Source organism: Mauremys reevesii, linkage group 11 (genome assembly GCF_016161935.1).
Source record: "Mauremys reevesii isolate NIE-2019 linkage group 11, ASM1616193v1, whole genome shotgun sequence".
Classification (NCBI taxonomy): domain Eukaryota; kingdom Metazoa; phylum Chordata; order Testudines; family Geoemydidae; genus Mauremys; species Mauremys reevesii.
This window is the reverse complement of record NC_052633.1, coordinates 22,936,843-22,958,353: the sequence shown is the minus strand read 5'-3', so window position 1 is coordinate 22,958,353 and position 21,511 is coordinate 22,936,843. Positions and strand designations below refer to the sequence as shown.

The 21,511-nt window shown below is 42.2% G+C and overlaps 1 protein-coding gene across 5 annotated transcripts; it reads left to right on the top strand.

Moving 5' to 3' along the window:
* The first annotated feature begins 688 nt into the window (after positions 1-688).
* COQ10B (coenzyme Q10B) lies at positions 689-21,023 on the top strand. 5 transcript variants are annotated; one of them, XM_039495599.1, is made up of 5 exons: positions 689-790; positions 6,625-6,774; positions 10,789-10,981; positions 13,959-14,060; positions 20,804-21,023. In XM_039495599.1, exons 2-5 carry the CDS (start codon positions 6,650-6,652, stop codon positions 20,969-20,971), a joined length of 588 nt encoding a protein of 195 aa, XP_039351533.1. In that variant the 5' UTR covers positions 689-790; positions 6,625-6,649; the 3' UTR covers positions 20,972-21,023. The 5 variants fall into 5 exon arrangements, with proteins under 5 accessions (XP_039351533.1, XP_039351534.1, XP_039351531.1 ...); XM_039495600.1 differs by having other exon boundaries at positions 705-822; XM_039495597.1 differs by lacking the exon at positions 689-790 and adding an exon at positions 832-988.
* The last annotated feature ends 488 nt before the right edge of the window (positions 21,024-21,511 follow it).

Below are 21,511 nucleotides of genomic sequence, written 5' to 3'. Positions count from 1 at the left end.
GGCTGGGTCTGGCTTGTGTGGACAGGGGAGAGAAGACAAGGGGAGGGCCTGTGGAGGGAGCAGGGGTGTAGTTTGTGAGGCAGGGGGCATTGTCACCCCCAAATGCAAGGCTCACAGAATTTGCACCCTCCACCCCGTACACGGCCCTGTTGACTAGATTGGAGCTGCTTCAAAAATACAGAAGTTACTATGCCTGGGTGGGGAGGGGGAGCTAGAGAGAAGGGGCACGACCTGAGAGGTAGGGAAGCTGGTGACAAGGAGAAGCATTGGCGGGAGCTATAGGGCAGGGTCTGAGGGGTGGGGGGAACTGGTGACCAGGGGAGGGGGCTATAGGGCAGGGTCTGAGGGGTGCGGGAGCGGACTATAGGGCAGGGTCTGAGGGGAGGGGGCTACAGGACAGGATCTGAGCGGAGGCTTGGAGATGAGGCGGGGTCGCTGGAAGGCGGGAACCGGGACGGAAGGCTCGTGGGGGAATTGCCCCGCGCACAGCAGAACACGGAAGGTGGAGGAAGACGGGCCGGAATGCCGTGTCTTGCGCCTCCCGACCCCAGGCTGTGTAACTTTAAGGGCTACTGAGTGTCACTCCATTCGGCCAATCAACGGACTGATTCCAGCACTCGCCCCGCCCCTGTTGCGCCAAGTCTTATGTAACCCCGATAAAGCCGGCCCTAAGCCTTGTGACTGCGCGCGGTCTCGTAGCCCTGTCTCGCGCACCAGAGTCATGGGGTGGGTGTGTCGAGGGTAGGACACCACGGGCCACATAGCAGTGACGTGAGGGACTTTGGACACGGTGATTGGCGGTGTCTGGGCGGCTGCTGCGCGGTGATTGGCTTGCTAATAATGGGGGCGGGTCTGGCGCCGGCAGCCGTTAGGCTGACTGACTGGGATGGGGAGGTGAGGCAGCGGGGCCGAACATGGCGCGGAGCGGCCGGGCGCTTGGGAAAGTGCTCGCCGAAAGGCTCACGGCGCCGCACAGAAGCGTCCTCAGGTAGGCGGGGTCCTCGCGTCCGGCCAGTCACAGGGACATGGGCAGGTTTAAAGGGGCTGGTGACCCCTCGCGCCCCGTTCTTCCCCGCCTGCGAGCGGCTCCTCCCACCGCCTGGGAACTAGGAATCTCCCTTGAGCCGCTTTGTGAGAGGCGGCCCCTGCTCGCTCCACTCGGCGCCCGGGAGCTGAGTGGCGATAACTAGCAGCGTTGACATTCGCCTTGCGATCAGTAGGCTCCAGAGTGAACACGCTGGCGCTGAGCGGGGTAACTGCTCGCTCCTCTCGGAGCCCCTGTCTGGCTGAGGATTTGGGCACTTGGGGTTGTGGGGCCCAAGGCGCTTTCCAGCTCAAAGGCAATAAATAGGTAGTTAGGTAAATCCTCCGGGGAAACCCCAACATCACGCTGGAGTTAAGGGGATAATTTAAGGGTGAAATACTGTCACAGGAGTATTGTGATGATTTCAAAAAAATTTACTGCAAATGAAACGTCTGGTTCTGCTTGAAGGAAATGCAAAACATTAACAATTTACACACTGACACTCTCTCTAGCTGAACCAATATGTATAATTTTGGGGCACATTTCAAACATATTTTGAGACCTATGTTATGACATTTTAATAAATGTAAGGTTGATTAAGAGTCAAAACCTACCCACTTTGTGTCACAACCGGTTCTGTTAAACCCAGTCTTTCAATTATAGAGGCAGGTTGTGTGAAAACAAAAGAAAACTTGGAAATGAACTCAAACTATTTCTCTTAATAAGGAGTGAAATAATAAAAGGTCTCTTCCAGTCTTTATTGGTATTAGGGAGCTGCTGGTTGTGCCTCCATGTTAAGGTTGAGGTAAGGTGTGTGGTTCCCCTTTTCCCCATATTTAAAACTGGCAATAAATAGGCTTTTATAGATCCAGACTAACATGGCTACCTCTCTGATAATAAATAGACTGGAGTTGAAATCCTTTCATGATATCATAAACTACATTCAGTTGTTGGGCACAGGGACTGAAGTAGCAAAATGTGGGATCTTTTTCCCTCTTCGGAGGGGAAAAAATGTCATTTTATGTCCTGTCCACATTCAAGTGAAGTTTAATGTGGGCTGGAGATACTAAAATAGTTCATTCTTGTTAAATGAATGTAGCTTTTTAAAAATGATTTAATGTGCGTGGTTTGAGGACAAACTCCATTCCCAGAAACTGTGTTTAACACAGAAAAGCCTGTTATCTAGAATCTTGTTGAAAACTACCTAGTAACATTTGAATATGGTTATATCCTGTCTTAAAGAAACATGATGTTTAGGTTCTTTTGATCCAAGTGTAACTTGTCTTAAAATGATAGTGTGTTCAGGACTTTCTGTCATTGACAGTGAAATAAAGAATTAGGGGAGTTTAGATATTACTAGGGTTTTTATAAGCACTATGTTCATGATCTACCAAATACTTCTCTATAGATCCAATCTGTACCAAACTTGTATATAAATGTATCTTTATAACAACTTGTATAATGCATAGTGTGCTATTAATAAAAGGGAGAGACATTAGACCACTCTTCCATAAAGCACTTTTTTACTTTGTCACCTAGTGCAGAGAGGAACACTGTGGAAAGCTGCACAATTATGTGAAAAGGAAAGATGTCTATGTGGTATCTTAACACCATGCAGCTGCTTACAACCCTTCTAATGTGTGAGCTTTGCTCTGCCTGTGTGTTGAGTACCAAACTAACTAATGAGGGAGAAATTGATGTCCACTGGAGTTTGGAATGAGGTCAGCTTGTCACATTGGTGTCATAGGCCATAAAACAGCCACCAGATGACATTATCTTGATGAAACTGATATTTGAGAAACTATGAATATGGTTACACTGGCACATCCTTAGTACTAATCTCAGTCTTTTTTTAAATCATTTGTTAGATATCTCTCTTCTTCTAGTACTTGATTCTAATCAACTTTAATCTTAAAACAGATCTGTTTTTTTAAATTTAATAAAATCATGGTGTATATGTTATTTGAACATGTAAGATACAGTAGTAACTGTTTACTCTGTGGAGCATGAAAGCCATGTGGTACCATAGTTGGTGTTCTAGTATTTGGAGATAAAGCGGCAAATGATTGGATTGGATAATAGTAAAAAAGTATACTAAAATGTGAAAGCTGGCTGCCGTGTTGCTAGAGTGGGGTGAATGCAGGACTAGAAGCCAAGTACTTCTGAATTCTAATATGGGCACTGCTGCTATCTGCCCCCTGTGACCTTGAACAAGTTAATACTCTACATCTGTTTCCCTATCTGTAAAATTGGGAATATTTAGTGTTTGAAGATGGATGAACAATGAGTGAGCACTGTTTTTTATATACCTAAACTAAATACTTTGCTACTTACTACATGTGACCTTGAAAGAGTTAAAGCCTGATTCAAGAGAGCGCCTATGCTTAAGTCCCAGTGGTATCACGAATTAAAGTGTTGTCTTCTGTAAGGATGCTTTCCAGAATCGGAGCTGAAGACAGCACATTCTTGATATCTGATTTATCTTCAGATGAAATCAAGAGAAAATAAACGGATGATGCAGTATTCCATATGAAACCTCCCCAGACTTGTTAACCTTGTAATTTCTTCTTATGTTAATCATGCCTGCCTTGAATGGTATTAAAACTCTAAACCAGACATTACCTATCAGCAATTATTTCTCGTTGTTCTTATTTATGTTATTTAATATAAAGGATTGGGATTTGAAAATTGCAAAACAAGTCTAGCTGAAAAATGGTTTGAAATATTTTTACTGTATCGTTACAGAAATTTAAATACACATTTATTTTTGACAATGTACTGTACATATTTAAAAACTCTCGTGCTTTATTTCTGTCTGTGGTCAAGAGAGGCTAACTTAAATGTAAAATAAAGTTAGTGCTCCAAAATAAGGCCTGTCTCAAGTTTTCTGAGTGCATTGGCCAGATTTATAGTAATTGAATATGGATAAGGATTTATTAATTATTTTATCAATCTCTCTGGCACTGCAAGACTGTTTCTCTATGGTACCTTGCTGCATCTTGTCAGGCTATTGCTAAATTATGGGACTGTATTCACATCTTTTGAGATACAACTGTCCTACAGTCAAATAGATGTCATTCTGTGTACAGATGTGGTCTCCTCACCTCAAAAAAGATATTCTAGCACTAGAAAAGGTTCAGAAAAGGGCAACTAAAATGATTAGGGGTTTAGAGAGGGTCCCATACGAGGAAAGATTAAAGAGGCTAGGACTCTTCAGCTTGGAAAAGAGAAGACTAAGGGGGGATATGATAGAGGTATATAAAATCATGAGCGATGTTGAGAAAGTGGATAAGGAAAAGTTATTTACTTATTCCCATAATACAAGAACTAGGGGTCACCAAATGAAATTAATAGGCAGCAGGTTTAAAACAAATAAAAGGAAGTTCTTCTTCACGCAGCGCACAGTCAACTTGTGGAACTCCTTACCTGAGGAGGTTGTGAAGGCTAGGACTATAACAATGTTTAAAAGGGGACTGGATAAATTCATGGTGGCTAAGTCCATAAATGGCTACTAGCCAGGATGGGTAAGAATGGTGTCCCTAGCCTCTGTTCGTCAGAGGATGGAGATGGATGGCAGGAGAGAGATCACTTGATCATTGCCTGTTAGGTTCACTCCCTCTGGGGCGCCTGGCATTGGCCACTGTCGGTAGACAGATACTGGGCTAGATGGACCTTTTGGTCTGACCCGGTACGGCCTTTCTTATGTTCTTATTCCCAAGGGTTTTCCAGACACTCGGCCTAACTTTCCCTTTCCTAATTTCATACCAATACTCCTGGTTGTATCTCTGATACAATCCCAAGTAATTCTTTTCTGTCTCTGGTGTTCAGTTTTAAATATTTGTAGTCTATGGTCTTGTTTCACGTTTATTACCTCCCAAAATATGTATATATTATCTCTCCAGACTCTGTTTGTGTTCTTTGCTCTCTTCTGAAGTCCTTCTCCAAATTGGTTTTCTGCCTGCTAACAAGGTGAACCAGAACTAAATGCAAGGGTAGCCTTGGGGTAGTTGTACAATCAAGGGTGACTATTGCAGTTCTTAGGGGCATAAGCATTTTTGTCAAAAGTCTTCATGATAGTTTTGAATAGAATTTAGCTACTCAAGTAGATATTTCTATTATATAAGCTCCTCAAAGCAGGGATTGCGTCTCAAGAATGTTTGTAAAATGGCTTGTATAATTACAGCATTATTTGAATGTTCTGTAATAAAGCTCCATTGAGGTGAGTGCAGAGCAGGTATGATGCTTCCATGGTGTATTGAATGTCTGCCCCATAAGTTTATACTGTTGGTTATTGTAGGACATTATTAGGTGTTTTGCAGTCACAGGCCAGCAAAAGTTAATAGTTTCTTCTTTAAATAGTTGGCAGTTTACACTTGGTTATCATAACTTGTTAAACTTCAGTGGTTAAGGAGAAGTACGCTATGGAAAAAAAACTTTCAGCTTATTGGGGAAGGTCAGTTCCATTTTTAACTCCTCATCCATATGACTGCTTGAATCTAGAGTTACAACTCTGATTGTGTTAGAAATACGATAGAAACCCAGATAGTTCATTAGATATTATGGGGAGAGGTATCACTGGTAGATAGTAGAACTCTGTCTTTTAAATGCATTGATGCCAGGAATCAGGACTTCCTGAGGTTAACTTTTGTATAAAATATATTAGTGCTTCTTAACAATGATAGATCCCAACTCAAGCAAAGTTGAGAATTTAACTGTAGATAAATCTATAAATGTGATGATTCACATTTAAAAAATGAAATATGCTTTGTATTTTTTCATAATATTAAATTCATTGACAGAATACAGATATAACCTTTATAAGTATTTCTGAAAAGTAAATGGTGAAGTTTTATTTCTGAAAACACTTGAGTTCAAGATCATATATGATGATCTCAACTCTTTCAGGAGAAACAAATGTCTAAAGTAGGATAAGGAATGTAGTTTCCTCTCCAAAAGGCCATGTAGCCAGGAACTTGCTTTTTAGGAGAAATAAGGGGGGAGGAGAAACCAATTTCTTGTTGTCTGAAACATAAAAATATGAATGTATTTTTAATGGAATTCAGCTGTGTATCTCAGAGTCCAAACTTCTTATCCTGTTCACATATTCAGAATGGGACAAAATATTAGAGATGACTTCTGAAAACTATTTATATATTAGCAGGAAATGCTGTTCTGCAAGTCAAAGTGAACTCAGTTTAGTGCATGGCCTCAGACTGACTTGAAGCCAAGTCCTAAGGGAAGGCCTTTGTATTTTACTGTGTGCCAATTTTTTTTTCCCGTGACTGGAAACTATTTTTAGTTTCGCCAAAGGCAAAAAAAGGTTAACGTTGCATCTTGAACAGCTTACAGACTGTTACAGAGCTCACTTTCACATCTGAATCCAAAATTTCCAGCAATACTGTAGAAAAGATTGCCTGTATGTCTCACTTTAATGTATGCAGTGTTATAGCCATGTTGGTCTCAGGATATTAGAGGGACAAGATAGGTCAGGTCATATCTTTTATTACACCTCACCCACCTTGTCTGTCTCACTTCAATGCATTAATAATTTGCTTTGTTAATCAAAAACACACTATAATAAAAATTTTTCACAATTGCAGGCACTTGGCTTCATGTGGCATTCTGATGAGCAGAATTCCTCCAATGCAAGCATCCGTAACAAACCGTACCTTCGCAAGAAGAACTTTCTTCAACATTGCTTCACCATTCGGAAACAAAAGAAAAGAATATAATGAGAGAAGGATTATAGGGTTTGTATAATAAAACTATAGAAATAGATTTATAAATGTCTGTGCATTTGGTTTCCACAAGTTGTTGTAGATAACCAGAAATACTAGAAATGTTTATGGCTTATGTTTAGTGGTGATTAATGATTTTAAAGGAGCCTGACTTTCAGAAAGTGCAGAGCATCTCTCCCCTCAAAATCAGGCCCCTTTCAAGTGCCTCAAATTGAACACCAAAAAATGAAGACACTAAAAATCACTAGCCAGTTTTGAAAGGTTAAGTATGTGACTGTTGTCTTGTCCATAAATTAAACCCGGTGTTCAAAAAAAATTATAATAAATAAAACAGCTACCCCTTCTAGTGGAAAGAATGCCTTAACCATTTAATCTGCTTCTGCAGAAAACTAATTCCAGCAACATAACAAAGGTGTCAACTGAACTCGTTTTTCCTCATTTGCTCCAAGAATATGGTAATACTTTGCACTTATACTGCACCTTTCATTTGAGGATCTTGAGTTCTTTTAGATTGCTTTTGGGGGTGTGCAGAGGAAGCATTATCCCTGTTTTATAGATGGGGAAACAAAAAGTACAGAGCTACAGCCCAGGGTGAAATCTGGCCCCATTGAAGTCAACAGCAAATCCCCTGTTGATCTTATTAGAGCCAGGATTTCATGCTAGGGCTCTTGGCTCCCAGTCACATGTTCTGGATATGAGACACATTGTTTCCTCTTCAAACCCTGCCTTTGCATGAAAGGACTAGTGATCCTTGAATTTCAGTGAGCTACATGTATGTATCCAAAAGAATAACTTGGCCAACAGCTGTAATGTTTATGATCCTTTTTCTCTGGAATGGATTCTCTGTTTATTTTTCCAAAGCAGAACTTTCCTTTTTAGGATGGAGGAAAAATAGTCTTCCCTTTCACTTTTGACACATCTCTTCTTTGTAGTTGTTACTAGTATCTCTCCTCCTGTAGTAGAGCACCTTTGGTTAATTGATAAACTTGGATATAGCTGGGCAGGAAAAAGGACTACCTCCCAGCTGGAATACTCTACTTCTTTGGTCTCTTAATACTGAGGAGTATTGGCCACAATCCAGATATGTCGCTCACTTGTGAGTTTTTTTTTTAATTTTTCAAACATATAGTTATCTTTTGTTAATGTGACATTATTGCTGGATCCATAAGTCTGCATTGTTGACATATATTTAAAGATGGAATGAAATACTTTTTAAACATTAAGGAGTTACTTTAAATCAGTGGTCCTCAAACTTTTGAGGGTCACCCCCCCTCCTTACCCTTGTCCCTTCCACTGGGAATGAGGCTGCGGCTGTGGGGGTAGACACGGATAGGAGTAAAGGAGCCAGGGCTGGGTCTGCAGTTGGGGGTGGATCTAGGGCTGGGTCTGCAGTTGGGGGTGGATTTGTGGCTGGGAATGGGGCCGCTCCCAGGTGTGGCTCTGCTCCCAGCCTTGGCCCTGGGCCAGGAATGGAGCTGTGGCCAGTGGCTGAGGCTAGGGGCAGGGCCGGGAGTGGAGTTGCACTGAGGCTGGGGACAGGAGCTGAGAACGTGGCTGGTGGCAGGACTGGAGCTGAGCTGGGGGCAGGGAGGGTTTGGGTGGTGCTCCCTCCCTGACTCCTGTGGGGGCTGGCCCAGGCTCCACCATGCCCCCCAGATGTTACTAACAGGGTGTGCCCCACAGTTTAGGGACCTCTGTTTTAAATTGATAAGAAACATGCAAGAGTTCAGGATCTCTTTCTTCTCAATTTGATGACTGACATTGGCGCACCTACAACAGAAAAGGGGCTGCGTGTTCTACTTTGCTTTAATTGTTTGTAATGTCACTAGTTGTTTTAGGAGAAACTCAAGATCAGAATTTTGTTTTTCATTTTGTTTCCAAATGCTCCTTAAACATTTTTAATCTTTAATTTAAACCCATCCCCATACTTCCTTAGGGTCCAATCCTGCAAGGCACTATGCACTTTGGAAGTCAGGGCACTCTGTACTTATCAGGATATGTTCAGCATTTTGTGGGTATGGGCTGATCTTACTTACTATTTCTAAAGCACCATAAATGTAATTAACACTTCAAACAAATAAGAATGTCCATGCCCCCAAGCAATTTGCTATGTGAAGTTTAAACAAGATGTATGAGGGAAGACGACAAAATGCTGGGCACAGGATGAGGGTGATGTGAGGACAAGGGCTGATGGGATAAGATAATGGAGTTGGTGAGGTAGCTGATAGATGTATCTTGACGGTTAAACTAGGCAGTTCACAGCATGCTGAAGGATTGAAGAAATGAAGGGTAGGGAGATGGGATTGAGCTAAGGTTTTCCCACTACGATGAAAGATAATAGGAAAAGGAGCCAGATAGGAGAGAGTGGTTAAAGAGAAAAGAGGAGGTGAAATAAGCAGAAAGGAGGAGTTATGAGTTGAAGGGTTAGAGGCAGATAGAAGAAAAGAGACTACAGCAGCAGGAGGATTCTTTAATTAGGTCTGTTGTTTTCCAGAAACTCTTGTATATTCATTGTATTGTATCTGCACAAAATTTGACTTTCAAAGGGTCATAACTGGTTAAATCAAAATCAGTTTTCTTCAGAAGACTCTGACAGGTTTCAGTGAGGGCAATTACCATGTCAAATGGTTGCAAGTTTTCTTGCCTGCCTGCCTGCCTGCCTGCAAGTTAGCTTTCTCCCCTTTCCAAAAGCAGCTGCAATTTTCCCTTCAAACTTGGCATGTAGATCTGCAAAACATATTAATGTGGCTGATTTGCTAAAGGGTGGGATGAAAAGATAAAGATCTACAGAATCTGTATCTCTGTAGAATTTACTGCAATTTTGCATGTGTCTAGAAGTCTGAACTAGAGGTATGAAAACTGCTCTGTGGAAAATCACTTGTGCAGTATTTGAAGAGCCTTAATGGATAATTAGAAAAAATAGCAACTTTTTCCCCATCTTCTGATATCCTTGTTTGACCATTACAAATTAAAGTGATATAAATATTTACCCTGGGCTGAAACTTCGCATATGGGTCAGAATCAGTAGCAATTCCATTCTGCCTTTACCTAATTTAAAAACTAGTTCAAGACACGACTAGAATTTCCACCTTGCTTTCACCCTAAGGGTTTGAATGAGATCCCGACTTAGTAAAAAGTCAGGAGGAGGTTTTTAATTAAATCGAGCATCTTAGCCTAATGGCTTCTTTTTAGGGTTTTTTTTGTTTTGTATGTTTCTTTGGTTTTGGTAAAGCCCATTTGATACAGAAGTAGTTTAAAAAGCCCTCAAACTTAAGATTAAAAGGTTCCCCCTTTTTGAGATACTTCTAAAATTTAGTACCAATAGTGGTTATCCTGAAGAATTGCATGTGCAGACTGCTTGAAATTAGCTTTTAGCTTGCCTTTTTAAAAAAAATAAAATACTGAGTAACTTAGGCTCCAATCCTGCAAACTCTTACGGATATGAGGGGCTAGTCATATGCATGAAATTACAAATTACTCATTTGTGTGTTTGTAGGGTTGGGACTTTAGCTCTCGAATGCAAGGGACTAATAGCAGCAGCTTGACAGAACAGATGGTGGGTAAGCACTGTGCTGGCTTCCCCACCTAGTTTTACCAACATAACCTCATCCCAACCTGTGGCATCTTATCTATTCCAATGTCTTGCTTCCCTTGGGCAAATACTGATTTGTGCCAAATTGCTTACAACACTTTCTTAACTATATTTTTAATTAGCTAAAAGTTACCTGTACATTTTTTAATAGCTATATTGTCTTCAGTTGCTAGAATCTCAAAAGATACAAAGTTGTATGATTTTTAGAATGAAAATGTTCTTCGTTTAGCTTTTTGTAAAGTGTAGTCAGTATTTACAGTACTATATAAAGTACTGCTAAAATATTAAAAGGATGTAAGGCTGCAAAGTCAAGAACTCATACATTTGGAAATGCCAAAATTAAAGTTGCCCATCTAACTTATAGTGACTTGGAAAGCTTTTATATTTAAATTACTAGAGTTTTATAATTGGTAATGTCATGTTTCTATTTCCAGGTATTCCATGCAGGAAATGTATGAAGTGGTAGCTGTTGTGGAGGACTACAAACTCTTTGTTCCTTGGTGTAAAAAGTCAGACATATTATCCAAACGTTCTGGATACTGCAAAGCCCACTTAGAAATAGGATTTCCTCCTGTGTTAGAGAAGTATACGTCAGTTGTTACCCTCGTGAGACCTCACTTGGTTAAGGTAATTCTTATTTTGTGTATATCTTGTGTGTAACTTTTCCTAATATCCGATTGTATAAACTTAATACTTTAAAGAAAACAGGAAACTATGACTTCAAAACAAAATTTAAAAATGATTCATGAAGCTGTTTTGAGTGGTGCGGTATTTCCACAGACTGTGTGTAGCTTTTGTTTAAGACCTAATTACAGCTGAGGGATATTGAACATTGATTGTTTTTAAAATGTGAGCTGCAAAGCAGAAAAATCTTTGCTTTATTTTTATTATGTGAGAAATAAGCAGCCATTTATGTGATATATGTATATAACCCTCTTTAAACTTAATTAATCTTGACTTACCCACTCCTCAGAGAAAAAGGGTATGATGATTCAGACACTTTAGCAAGAACTGTGGCATTTGTCATCACTCTCCTCCAGCATTCATGACTTATGTTATTTGGCCGGAAAGGCTCAAGCCCTTTAATGGTGAAGGCTTCTTCAGTAGCAAGACTGATGAGAAGAAGGAGACTGTGTCTACTGCTCTGTCTTTCAAGTTAACCTGGTCAGAAGAGAAGGAACCCTGCTTCATCTTCTTTCACGTTCCAGAGGCGATAACTTTCATCTGTTTCCTTTTACTCTTCTTCATAACAGTTTCAACCATGGCAGTAACCAAAAAGGCAGATTAAAAGGACAACATTTTAAGCAGAGGTCTCGCACTTCAGCTGCTCTTTTGTCCTCTACACCTACTCAGGTTCAAATCCAAGGGTTGCTTAGGAACCTAATCTCTATTCTTTTACCCTTTTTTGTCCCACACCTCTCCTTCACTTTGGGAATTGTCTCGTCCATTTTCTTACAGCAGGGAGTAGAATTGCCATAGATAACTTGTGTCAAAAATAACTGTTCGGATAAGCAGCCCAAATCTGTTCTTTCTCCCATCCCCATTCTTTCCAGGGATTCCTTTTATAAAACACTGTTAAGAGCAGAAATGGATTTCTTGTTAAGTATGGGAGATATAAAGATGCCAAGACAGTACAGTGCGGGGAAAGGCTTGTATTTAAAGTACTTTCTCATTCTGGGGGGAAATCATGGACCTGAGACAGCTGAACAATTACAGCAGAAAGTTCAGGTTTCAAATGCTGACTGGACTCTATCCCTACTATTTCCTTACAAGACTGGCTCTTGACCTAAAAGATGACTCAGTGTAGGCATCAGGCTGCTCATCAACTATCTCTTAATTTACAGTGCACCTTAAAAGAGCACATCTAGTCTTGGAGAAGACTAGAGCAGGGGTTCTCAACCTTTTTCTTGCTGAGACCCCCCTCAACAGGCTATAAAAACGCCAGAGCCCAATGGGTTCAGGGAAAGGGGGGACCCTTGGGCATAGTTATAGTTTTACCTTTTTTTGGGGGGGGGGCAAGAGCTGGTGGGGCTCAAGCCAGCTCTGCACAGTTGGGTTCAGGGAGGGAGTGCCACCTCCACCCCTGATTCACTCAGGAGGCCACCCAGCCTGTGTGGGCTGTGTGGGGATGCAACCAAAAAATATAACTCAAAGGGAGGAGTCAGTTCAAAAAGCTTGAAAACCACTCAGGGTACAGGGAGTGGTGGTGGTGGGCACAGGGGTGCTGGCTTCAGCCCCGTACCGCTCCTGGCTTCAGCATTGGGGCTCAGGGCACTGGGTTTCAGTTGCAGGGCTCCGCGGACCCTTGGTTGAGAACCACTAGACTAGAATACTTCATCCCTAAGAGTGGTGAAGGGAGAAATCTATTTTTGGTGCTTAAGGTCTCTCCCAGACCTACTGTCTTTGTCTATTCAAGGATTTTTTTCCCCCTAAAAATTCCCACCGTTCAGATCCATCAGTGTTGGCAATGTGGGAATGGTACTGTAAACAAGGAGCTGCTGGTATTCCACCTTGTGGTGTTGTGGTGGCTAAAACACCAGCAGCGCCTACTCGCTGTTGCTGTTGCTGACAGAGTTGAATCGTTGATATCAACAGTGGCAGATGTGAAGGAAAAAAATTCTAGTGTTGATGCATCCATTGAAGCTAGAGGAGTTGCCAATTGGGGAGCAGCATTTAGGTGACTTTTGATGAGGGAGCATTGTTCAGTCCTTCTTTGCTGGAAGTATGGTCAGCCCAAATCTGGGTTCAGACAGCAAACAAGAGTGAGTGAAAATAAGGGCTACATTGATCTTCTAATCCCAGAGTGGAGGTTATGAAGCCAACGCCAGTATGCTCCCCTAATATAAAGCTTTAGGCAAGGACTCTAATCAGATCTACCCTTAAACACTGCTTGCTGGGAACTGAAGCCAAATATGTACACTTATGGCTAGATTCTGCTATTCTTCTATAGATTTAAACCCTTACATTGAAATCAGTGAGACTGTTCATTCAGTGAAAGTGGTAGAATATGTTCCTTAATGACATATATTTCTCGTGACAGAATATTTGTGAACTCTCAAACTTACAAAGGTGGCTGAAGTTGAGACCTACGGTAGTTTAACATACAGCCACTAATACTGTTTAGCATCAAAAGACAATATCTACAAATTAAGACTACTTATACAGTGTAATTACAAATATTGGAGGCATTTCAGTGCATATACACAAGAAATAGTAAAGGTGCTTTGTTTAAAACGATGGTACTTGCAGCACAATGGTACTAAATAATTGCAATTTACAATACTAGGGCACTATTCTGCTTGTCCTACATATGTTGATCTCTTAGTTTTGTGTACCTGGTTTGAAATCTGTTGTGTGGATCTGGGAACAGAAATTGGCCCTCTCCACACCCTCCCTTTTCCACCCAAGGACTGCTCCTCATGCAGATAACTTGATTACATTGCTTTAAATTATTTTAGGTAAACTGATCTTATCTTAGCTTCAATGCAAGAGGAATTCTTAGCTGCACCATGCCCTTTAACATGTAGTGAAATGTGAAAACATTAACTTGCTTTGTATATTTAACATACAAGAGTTCTAGCTTAACTCTTAAACTTTCTTTTAGGCATCCTGCACAGATGGGAAACTATTTAATCATCTGGAAACTGTGTGGCGTTTCGGTCCGGGAATCCCAGGTTATCCAAGAACATGTACCTTGGATTTTTCAGTAAGTATGGTAATTAAGCTCACTGACTGCTGGAAATGGTACATGGCAATGTACTTAAAAACAAACTACAGCCATGATAAACACAAATGTGCTGCTGCTAATGAAAAATATGCTAAGCACATACCCTGAAAAATCAAGCTAACTTTAAAAAAGTTACTCTGTTAAATGTTATGTGAAAATTTCCCTTTGTAGTCCTCATGAAAAATATTTCTTGGATGAAAACATTAGCTTCCATTGCAATTAAGTATTTCGGGGGGTTGAGTATTCCCCCTCCCCCCCAACTACTAAACACTTAATGCCGATGTTTTCCAGGTTGCCAGACAAATGAATACGTATGGGATAATTGTAAGTCAGTGATAGAATTGCTTACTAGATGGTATAAACCAATGATTCTCAAACTTTTTTTACTGGTGACCCCTTTCACATAGCAAGCGTCTGGGTGTGCACCCCCCCCCCATCAGTTAAAATGCTTTTATATATATTTAACACCATTATAAATGCTGGAGGCAATGCAGGGTTTGGGGTGTGGAGGCTCACAGCTCATGACCCCCCCCCGTAAGAACCTTGCAACCCCCATTTGAGAACCCCTGATAAAAACGATGTCCCCACAAATACAGGATTGTTCTCATGTTAGCTTCTAGTTTTAAATATTCCAATGGAGAGGACTTCACCACTTCTGTTGGTTGGCTATTCTACAACCTCTAATAGATTTAACAGTTAGGACATGTGGTATTTTCCCTCTGCTCTTTAGCATGGAGTAGACTCTTTTTTTCCTTTTTTGTGTATAGACCTTTCTTCTTCCTTCTTTGTATTGTTATCCAGTCCCTTTTTGGTTGTTTCTAGCCAAGCTTTGTGTATTGAGCTCTCCTGTTCTAATCTTTTCTCAACATAAGTGCTCCAGCCCCCTACTCACTTTTTGCTCCCTTATGAACTGTCTGCATGCCGTTTAGATGGTTTGGTAATGAGGTGGCTGCAGTTAGATGTAGTATTCCAGACACAGTTACACTGGAGTTGTATTCAGGGCAAATAACACCTCTCTGTTCTATGGGAAACCACTGCAGTTCAAAACTGTTAGCCCTTTAGATGCAATGTCTGATTTGTTAATACTTCTAGGCATAGGCGGCAGGTTTGTATAATTTTTGGTGGGGCCCAAAATGGTGGCCCCCCCCGCTCTCACCCTGTAAGCTGCTATAAAATGAAGCTACAATGCGTCAGCACCACAAGATTACAAGGGTCAATTAAAAGTGGAAAGTCAGAAGCAGCACTTGCCTGCTTCAATATACGGTATTAAATTTTGTTGCAACTGTTGTGACAAAGTGGGAATGTTCTTAATGTTTTCTCTGAATACTGTGTGGGTGCATCAGTTTCCCCTGCAAAGTGCCAACTGACGGTGTTGGGGACAAAGAGATCAGGTAGCCTCCTTGTCCGGAAGCGACACAAAGGCCAGATGAGGGAGTGTCAGTTTGGAGCTGGCTGGGGAAATCGGGAGAGGCCCAGAACTTGGGTCTGGGCTCCCCACCCCCCAAGATGGACCTGACTGAGGGGTCCTGTTTTCTGTACCTACAAGCTCTGTTTTAGACTGTATCCCTGTCATCTAATAAACCACCTGTTTTACTGTCTGGCTGAGAGTCACATCTGACTGCGGAGTTGGGGTGCAGGGACCTCTGGTTGCCCCAGGACCTGCCTGGGCACACTCGCTGCGGAAAGTGCATGGTGTGGAAGGGCATGCTGAATGCTCCAAGGTCAGACCCAGGAAGGTGTAAGCTTCTTGCTCTGGAGACAGTATGCTCAGAGAGGAGGCTCCCCCAGAGTCCTGACTGGCTTTGTATGGAGTTGTTCCAAAGCATCCCAGCATCCCCTTCCACACCATGCGCTTCCCGGAAGTCTGCACAGGCACTGACACTCCCTCCTCTGGCCTTTGTCTCTTTTCCAGGCATTAGGAGGCCACCTGATCTCTTTGTTCTCCAACACCTTCAGTTGGCACCTTGCAGGAGAGTGGCCCAGGCCATCAGTTGCCTGGAGACACGGTGTCAGCCATTCTCTGTGCAGACAGCATCACACTGGCCCTCTAGGGCTTTACAACAATCACACCCCCTTATCCCACCATCTAGAGCCTTAAGAAATGCATTGGGGAAACTGAGGCACACACAGTATTCAGAGAAAACACCTGTACATGACCAGTTACATACTTTGAAGGGTGTAAAATAATCAAATATTGTGCTAAATACAATGATACTCCAAACTGACCACCAAATTTAAGTTGCATGTTTTTCCCCTCAGGTGAGGCTTCTGGGGTGGGGCTGGGGATGAGGGGTTCACAGTGCAGGAGCGTGCTCGGTGCTGGGGGTGCAGGCTTTGGGGTGAGGCAGGGCTGAGGATGAGGAACTTGGGGTGCAGACAGGCTACCCCAGGGCTAGGGCCAGAGAGGACTCCCCATCACCACCACTGGCAGCAGCAAGCTCCAGGGGAGGGAACCCTCCTCTCCCCCCCTGCCCCCCAGAGCACACTCACTCTGCACCACAGTCACTGCACATGTTCCTAGGCCCCCTCTCAGGTCCAGAAAGCTCACTCACCTCCCTATGATGGGTACTAGGGGGTGGGAGGGTGGGGGGGGTTGCCATCACAGGTGGCCTTCCATGTTGCTGCCCCTCACCAGCATGGGGCAGAAGTGGGGTCTGCACGGTGATGGCTATGGGGCAGGGGAGCAGGGTGTCATAAAATTCACCCAAGCCCCAGCTGCTCAGATAGGTCTATGAATCCCCTCCCCCATCTGCCCTGTGGTGGGTGGGTGCTGGAGTGGAGGGGCACTGCCTTCACATATGGCTTCCTGCCTCCCTGACCCCTGCTGCAGGCTTGCAGCCTGCTGCCCCTCACCGTAGCTTCACTGGGGGACGGTGGGAGGGGATGGCATGGGGCTGCCCCTTCCCCAGCGTTGGGCAGGAGTGGGGGCTGGGGCTGGGGGGTGGGGAATCATAGGGTCAAACACTCACGGAAGCCCCAGCAGCTGCTCAGGTGAGTGAGGTCAGTCTCCGAGTCCTGGCCGGAAGTCCCCTTTGCGTCTCCTCCAGGCAGAGGGAGGGGAGGGCTGCGAAGCATGGCACAGCCCCCTCCACTCCGCTCCCTTCCCCCGGCCGGTGCTCCAGCAAGCAACAGCAGCTTGCATTGCTGTTATATTAGCCCTTAGGCAGCAGCAGAGGCAAGGGAGAGAGACACGCTGTCTGCGTTCAGGCGGGGAAGCTCCAGCCTCCGGGGAGGGGAGGAGGAGAGGGCTGCCGAGCAGGCTCCCCCCCTCCCCCCCGAGATGCTACAGTCAGCAACAGCAGCTTGCACTCACTGCTGTTATGCTAGGCAGCGGCAGCAGCGGCGCCGGCAAGGAAGAGAGACACGCTGCGTTCAGGCAGGGAAGCTCTGGGGCCGGGAGGGGAGGGGGGAAGCTCCAGCCCTGGCGGTGGCGGGGGGGCGCTCCAAGCAGGGGAGAAAACATTGGTGGAGCAGAGCCCCTGCTTGGGAATATTCCTGGGGCTAAAGCCCCAGGGAGCCCATACAAGTCGGCACCTATGCTTCTAGGTAGCTTTTTCCCTGTTATTACTGCTTCTGTAGTTTCTCCTATTTATTTTCTATCTCCCTTTTAAGTTACTCGGTTTTTTAAACATATTTCCTAATTCCTTTGTCTGTCTATCTCTCTCTCTCTATCTATCCAAAATATATATAGTATGCTTGTGGGGGTTTTTTATTTATTTTTTTTGGTCATCATTCCCAAGCCAGGACCCACCTGTAAACCTGCACCTCTGTATATAGCCTGGCCTACAGCAGCAAATGCTGTTCTCCCCTCTGAGTAGATACTGTTGCCACCTGCTGGAGTTCCCTGATTTAAGAAACTCTCTTGTAAATAGGAGAGCTCTTTTGGTGCCTCTTGTAATTTGAGACCGTCTTGCTTGGGCTAATCTCCTTCAGTTTACTGGGATTGGGGACATCACAAATTCAGTAATAGAAAAACAAGCACATGCCTGTAAAATTCAATTGTTTCTCTCACAGGACATGCCACTTAATCTTGCAAGATGTATGGATGGACCCCCAACTCTTTTACTCATAGAACATAAAAGCTCCCCAGAAAAACATTGTTCTAAAGTTCCTCAAAAAAAGCAGTATGCTAGCTCCCACTGAAGATTGTTCTGCAGAAATGCTGAAGGTTTTATCCCAAACCATGTCTGAGTTGAAAGTTAGAATGACTGGTTTTAAATCCCATAATCCAGATACCTTGTTCTAAGGAAACATAAACTTAAAAAAAAAAAAAAATTTTTTTACCTAAACCGTTTTATGGCATTCTAGGTTGACATCTTTGTTAAAGGGAGTCAAAATTGGCCTTAAAACAGACACTGTTCAACTTCACATGGAACTGCTATCATGGCCCTTTGCTATCCACACTATTTTGAAGAGGTTAAATGGTTTGTGTCAGTAACAGAAGTAGAGACAGTTTAGTTCATTGGGTGTAGAAGAGGACTCTGAGTGAGGCACTTTGGAATGCTAATCCTTGCTCTGCCACTGACTTGCTGTGTGGCTACAACTAAGTAATTTAAGAAGTCTTTTCCCCATCTGTGAGGGAAATGTGACCAAGTAAAACTAAATTATTTGCAATAACTGAGGGTTTAAGTGAAACAACTAAAAATTTAGTTTTAGGGCTGTAGGTTTAGATACAAAAATAGAAATCTGACCTGAGATGCTGCTTGCTCCTACATGCTACTATGCCAGTCTTCTACCAAGTCAGCAGTGAATTCTGAATGAGAGGTATCTGAGTCTAAGCTGTGTTTTACCCCTTTTTAACCATTCTTCCTACATACCTTAAGTACAGCATAGTGTTTGCAGTTCACTGAAAAACTCTGTACTATCAGAAGTTCTTAAACAAAATTAAACTGATACTTTTTTGTAGGACACAACTCTTGGTCCCTGCCCTGGAGTTCTTGTTCCCTAAAGAACTTTTAGAGGTGCAAAATGTGCTTGTCTTAACATCACTCCTACTTAAGTAAAAAAACAAACCAAAAAAACCCCTTTATCCCATAAACAATTGCTTCTGCGCTGGAATGTGTAAGTAGATTAATATGCAGCACCATTCCACACAACTCCAAATGAAGACTGCTGTATCTATTTGAAGCTGTAAGGGCAATTTATAGGCAGGCTATGAGTGCCTCATTTGGAATTTAATTGGGACATAACTCTTAATACTGACTCTTAGGAAGAATGACATTTGATGTTTAAGCATCTTACAGGAAAGACTGCACCTGCAGCAACTGAGTACATCCTAACACCATGCTACAGCACTTAGTACTGATTGTGGTAAATTATCACCTACTAAACCAGGGGTCGGAAACCTTTCAGAAGTGGTATACTGAGTCTTCATTTATTCACTCTAATTTAAGGTTGTGTGTGCCAGTAATACATTTTAATGTTTTTAGAAGGTCTTTCTACAAGTCTATCATCTATAACTAAACTATTGTTGTATGTAAAGTAAATAAGGTTTTTAAAATGTTTAAGCAGCTTAATTTAAAATTAAACTAAAATGCAGAGGCCCCTGGACTGGTGGCCAGGACCTGGGCAGTGAGAGTGCCACTGAAAATTAGCTAGCGTACCGCCTTCAGCACCTGCGCCATAGGTTGCCTACCCCTGTACTAAATCATACGGGAATTTTGTAAAAATTTCTTACTAGGTGACTTGTGTATGCAACCAATATAACTGAGTTAAGACACATGATTCCAGTTTAGTGTAGATGAGTGTTCCCTAAAGAAACTAAAACCATGGACAATACAAAGTAATATGACAGGCTATTTCACATAAAGAGTAACATGGCTATCATGAGTTATGTAAGCTTCCTTTCATAATTCTTGTTTTAAATGCAAGAATCATTAAATGGTTAGCAAATGATAGGATCCAAAATCTGGTACTATAGTAGTCTTAGGGCTTGTTGTTTATAACTAGTACATCAGTTCTCATTTTGTGTTTAAGGGAGGCCCATTCACTAATTGGAATACTTAGATCCAAAGGTGGTGAGAACAGCAAATGTAGTTTGCAGCGAAGTTAGTTATAGCCTTACTTACTGAAAGATGGAAGGGGAAGAGTAGCAGGTGGTCTCCCTCCCTAATTGCCATCTTGTTCTTTCCTTGCTTTAAATGTAGCTATAGCATGACAACCACCAGTCAAGGTAAAAACGAGATATAGTGTTAAAATGAAATGTTATGTTCAAGTGTGTTTACACATTCCCTCTCATTTCAGGATCTAGCCTCCCCCTCCTGTCTCTGGCCTTAACTCCATGTCTTCCAGCCCTTACTCACCTGGCTCTGACCAATGCAAATATCTTTTCACTTACCTAGGTCTCAGTTTTCCTGTCACTAACTTATAACTGCATGCTTTATTCACCCATCATCTTCATTTTTTATAACTGTATCATGCTTTTGTATTAATACTGAAGTATTCTGGGATGCAGTATGTATGAAAGTTTATCTAAAAATAAACTGAGTTGAATGGCTTGAGTTTTCACTTATTTTTTAGTTGTATATAAACTTCATTCATAATAGGCTTAAAGTGCCCCTTCCTACAATTTTTTTTAAATTGTGCTAGATATATAATTCAGAAATCCTAGCCCCACTTCCCCTATAATGCATGTTAAGTAAAGGGAGATTGACTTTATGATAAAGCAAGATTTACTGAAATGGTAGATGCTAGAACAATCTTTTTCTTGGTCTCTCAAACAGGTTTCTTTTGAGTTTCGTTCACTTCTACACTCTCAACTCGCTACACTATTTTTTGATGAAGTTGTTAAACAGATGGTAGCTGCCTTTGAAAGAAGAGCATCCAAACTCTATGGGCCAGAAACTAGTATACCTCGGGAGCTAATGTTTCATGAAATTCATCACACATAAAGGGAAAAGTGTTAGCTCTCTATCTATATTATAATCTAACTTGTACACCTTATTTATAAGAGGTGCTTTTCTCTGTGGGCATCTATTTGTTAACTTAGCTTTGTGTGTAATATACTGCTGTACAAAACATGCACATAATATGGAACCAGATGTACATAGAATATTAAGCTTCAAGTGCAATTCAGGGTGTGATGTTTGTAACAAACTGAGTGGCAGCTACTGTAAACTAGCCAATCAAGATTGCCTTTACCTTGCCAAACAGTTTGATTATATAATGAACAGCACATCAGCATTACTGCCTTATCTAAACTGTTAATTTTTTTGCAGTGTTTGTAATAAGTGTATGAAGTTTAAGTTATTAGTAGTTTTTGAACATATGTAACTTATTCTCATGATATCAGCATCAACCTAAACAAGTTCAGGGAAAGTTTAAGACAGTTGCCCTTAACTTCCTACTTTTCCTCTGCATCAGGAATACTAGTTTTATGCTCCAAAAAGCCTGAAAGAAGAATGCCCTAATGGACAGTTTCAATACATTTT